General features: G+C 29.9%; 1 protein-coding gene across 1 annotated transcript; it reads left to right on the top strand.

Moving 5' to 3' along the window:
* The first annotated feature begins 635 nt into the window (after positions 1 to 635).
* PTH (parathyroid hormone) lies at positions 636 to 3120 on the top strand. Its single transcript, XM_017658196.3, has 3 exons — positions 636 to 721; positions 2500 to 2595; positions 2714 to 3120. The coding sequence occupies exons 1-3, from the start codon at positions 636 to 638 to the stop codon at positions 2973 to 2975; spliced, it is 444 nt and encodes a 147-aa protein (XP_017513685.3). The 3' UTR covers positions 2976 to 3120.
* The last annotated feature ends 318 nt before the right edge of the window (positions 3121 to 3438 follow it).

The following is a 3438-nucleotide window of genomic DNA, read 5'->3' as shown; positions in this document are numbered from 1 at the left end:
GCGAAGGGACACTGAAATCCATCTTCTCCACTTTCCAAACCTCAATTTCCTCTTGTGGAAGTGGAGCTGATTATAGTATTTACTTTAAAGGATTGTGGTGAAGTCTTAATGAGATAATAAATTCAAAGTCTATCATAGACTTTGTGCGTATCAAATGTTTGTATTGCAAATTAAAATGCATAAATAAAATGGAAGTTAAATGAATTTTAAAATAATTTCACTTATAGAGCCTTTAAATTAACTGTGCACTAAGGGCATTTTCTCAAAATATTTTCAAGATTTCTTTTAAGAAAAGCACTATATCTATTTTTGAAAGATGACCAAAAATAATATGGATTGGTTGAAAGTGACTTGTAAAGAATAGCATAGTACAATTCATTATAATTCTCATAATAATTGTACCAATTGTAGGGTTACAACAAATATGGTTATTTTCAGATTTTACTTTCAAGTAAAATGATGACTTTATGATAAATCTTTGAAATCAGTCTTTTTATAACATAAATTCATTAACCCAGTAAGAATTGTAATTCAATAGTTATTAGAACTCCTTGCATAAACTCTTTTCCCAACCACACACTATTTTCTTTTTAATATCCAATTATCTAAAATTTAAGAGGAATGGGCACCGCCCAATGGGGGTGTGTGTGTGTTGCTCTGATCCTATGGTGACAGTCCAGAGAACTGGGAGTGACATCATCTGTAACAAAAAAAGCTTCTCTTGGTGGATGGAAGACCTATATATATGTCACATTTAAGGGTCTACAGTCCATCAGCTTTCCCAAGTTTACTCAACTTTAAACGAAGCATCAGCTGCTAATACACCTGACCGAAGATCTTGTCCTAAAACATTGTGTGGTGAGTAATCTTTATTTTCTTCCCTAAATTCTGTGAGTTTTTTCTTTTTTAATAATCAAGCTATTACTTAATGTGCACTATTTCCCACAAATACCATGCTGTTTGTTCAAGGTAAAATGTTCAGGGAGGGTTTGAATCATGTTTAATATAAAATAACCACAATACAAAATAAGTATATGTTACTAAGTTACTCTTAAGTCATTATTTGTGATTAAAGTTTTTTGAGATCCCTTGCTTTTTCTACTCATTTGAAATTACAAGAAAAATAATTAAAATTTTTCATGATATACTTTAATAGTATCTTGTTGAAATTTTGAAATAAAACAGCTTAATGAGGAATGAATAATTCTGATTTAAATAATCAAAATAAATTTATTGAGTTATATTTCCATTTTTCCTGCAGAATATCTTTATCTAGATTGTTTTATGACTCATAGAGAGCTCAATCTGCATACTGTAGTTGGAGAAATTCAATTTACATGAAACCTTTTCTAATTTTCTATCCTGAAATTGTGTATGAATTTTAAGGGTGTTTTACAACTGTTTTTCAGCTTTCTCATTACATCCTTGTAAGAAGCTCATCTCTTTATTAAGAACAAGGAAGTAAATAGGTGATTGTGACAAAGCTAGGATTAGACACCAATGTTCCCATCCTCTAGCTACAGTGTCTGTTTCTAACATGTTAAAATTGAAGAATATTCATTTGTTGTTCCATCAATAGCTTGATATTGCACAGTGAAAATTAATGTAGTAAATTATAATGTTTCTTATGTTACTTTAAAATGTTCTGTATTTATTTTAAATAAGTATATATATTTTAAATACTTTTGTTTCCCTTTAAAATATGAACACATAGCCAGCCACCCTCCATGAACGTTAAAATGGAGAACATTGAATATTAACAAAAAGCATTTCTATAATAATAGGTTTTGCAATTATTGAACTGCAGATTAAATTAAAACTATTCTGAGATGAAAAGCTTTATGAGCAAAAGAGGAAAGTGCTAATAATTATACTGAAATAAAATTGTTAATAAAATACATGAGCATTTTATATGGAATCAAAGCACTAAATTGATATAAAAAGTAATTAATTAGATGATTTTTTCAATACTTCCTAATGGCAGAAGAATTCATTAATTCAGTAAAAATCTCTAAATCAGAGCCTACTAATTGGATATTTATGGTTATTTGTGTAGTATCTGAAATGAAGTTGACTTATGAAAGAAAAATTTCTAAGTGTCAAAAATTTATTTTATTAAGAGAATTAGCCATTTTTAAGGAAATTATAAGCATTTAGTCATAGCTAACATAAAATGTAAGAGGAAATTTTGAAAAGTAAGCTTTTTCATTCCTCATTTGCTTAAAATTCATGTATTAAAATTTGCACAAGAACTCTCAGAGATACCTACCAAAGTAAAACAAATTTAATATCTAAGTAAAATTTGTGTATATATAATACAGACAAATGTTTCTGCAAAATAAAGGTACTCATTCCAAAAGTCTCTCATGAAAACCAATCCAATTAGTTATGCTAATATTCTGTTGCAGTTTTATGGTTATAAATGTAACTACTATAAATTTTGATTGTATAGTTTGGAATATTAAAGATATTTTTTAAAACTTCCATTTTGCTTTTCCTTTTAGTGAAGATGATGTCTGCAAAAGGCATGATTAAAGTAATGATCATCATGTTTGCAATTTGTTTTCTTGCAAAATCAGATGGGAAACCTGCTAAGTAAGTACTGTAGCCAGTTCTGCACTGTGAGGGCATGGGGATTGGATTTTTAAGACTGGCTTTATGATTTGGAAGAGGGGAACTAATGGAGGGTCCTCTGTCTTTCTGTTTCCTCCAGGAAAAGATCTGTGAGTGAAATACAATTTATGCATAATCTGGGGAAACACCTGAACTCGATGGAAAGGGTAGAATGGCTGCGGAAGAAGCTGCAGGATGTGCACAATTTTATTGCCCTTGGAGCTCCTATAGCTCACAGAGATGGTGCTTCCCAGAGGCCCCCCAAAAAAGAAGACAATGTCCTGGTTGAGAGTAATGAAAAAAGTCTTGGAGAAGCAGACAAAGCTGATGTGGATGTATTAATTAAAGCTAAATCCCAGTGAAAATAGATATATCAGAGCACTGTTTTAGACAGTGTGAGGCAACAATATTACATGCTGCTAATGTTTTCAAGCTGTATTAAGATTACCAAGTGCCCATATTTCTAACATTATCAGACTTTACATATGATCCATTGTTAGCCCTGATATCTGCAATTTTAATTGATTGTTTTGATTCTACTTTTATTCATTTAAGAGCTCTTTTAATTATTCTAATTCTATTGTTCATTCTTTTTAAAGTATGTTATTGCATAATTTATAAAAGAATAAAACACTTCTTAATCTCCCATTTCACAGTGCAAAATAAAAATTTAATAGTCATGATTCTAAATAATTGAAGTATTTCTCACTTGTTATAAGAATGCCTTTCTGGTTATGAGTAGCACCATTATGTTTAAGTTGATTGTGACTATGAAGAAGAACAAAAAATATTTTTAAATCATTTTATCAGTGTTTCACATTCTGA

Source organism: Manis javanica, chromosome 11 (genome assembly GCF_040802235.1).
Source record: "Manis javanica isolate MJ-LG chromosome 11, MJ_LKY, whole genome shotgun sequence".
NCBI classification, from domain to species: domain Eukaryota; kingdom Metazoa; phylum Chordata; class Mammalia; order Pholidota; family Manidae; genus Manis; species Manis javanica.
The sequence above is the reverse complement of the archived record's forward strand: the minus strand, read 5'-3'. Positions and strand labels throughout refer to the sequence as shown.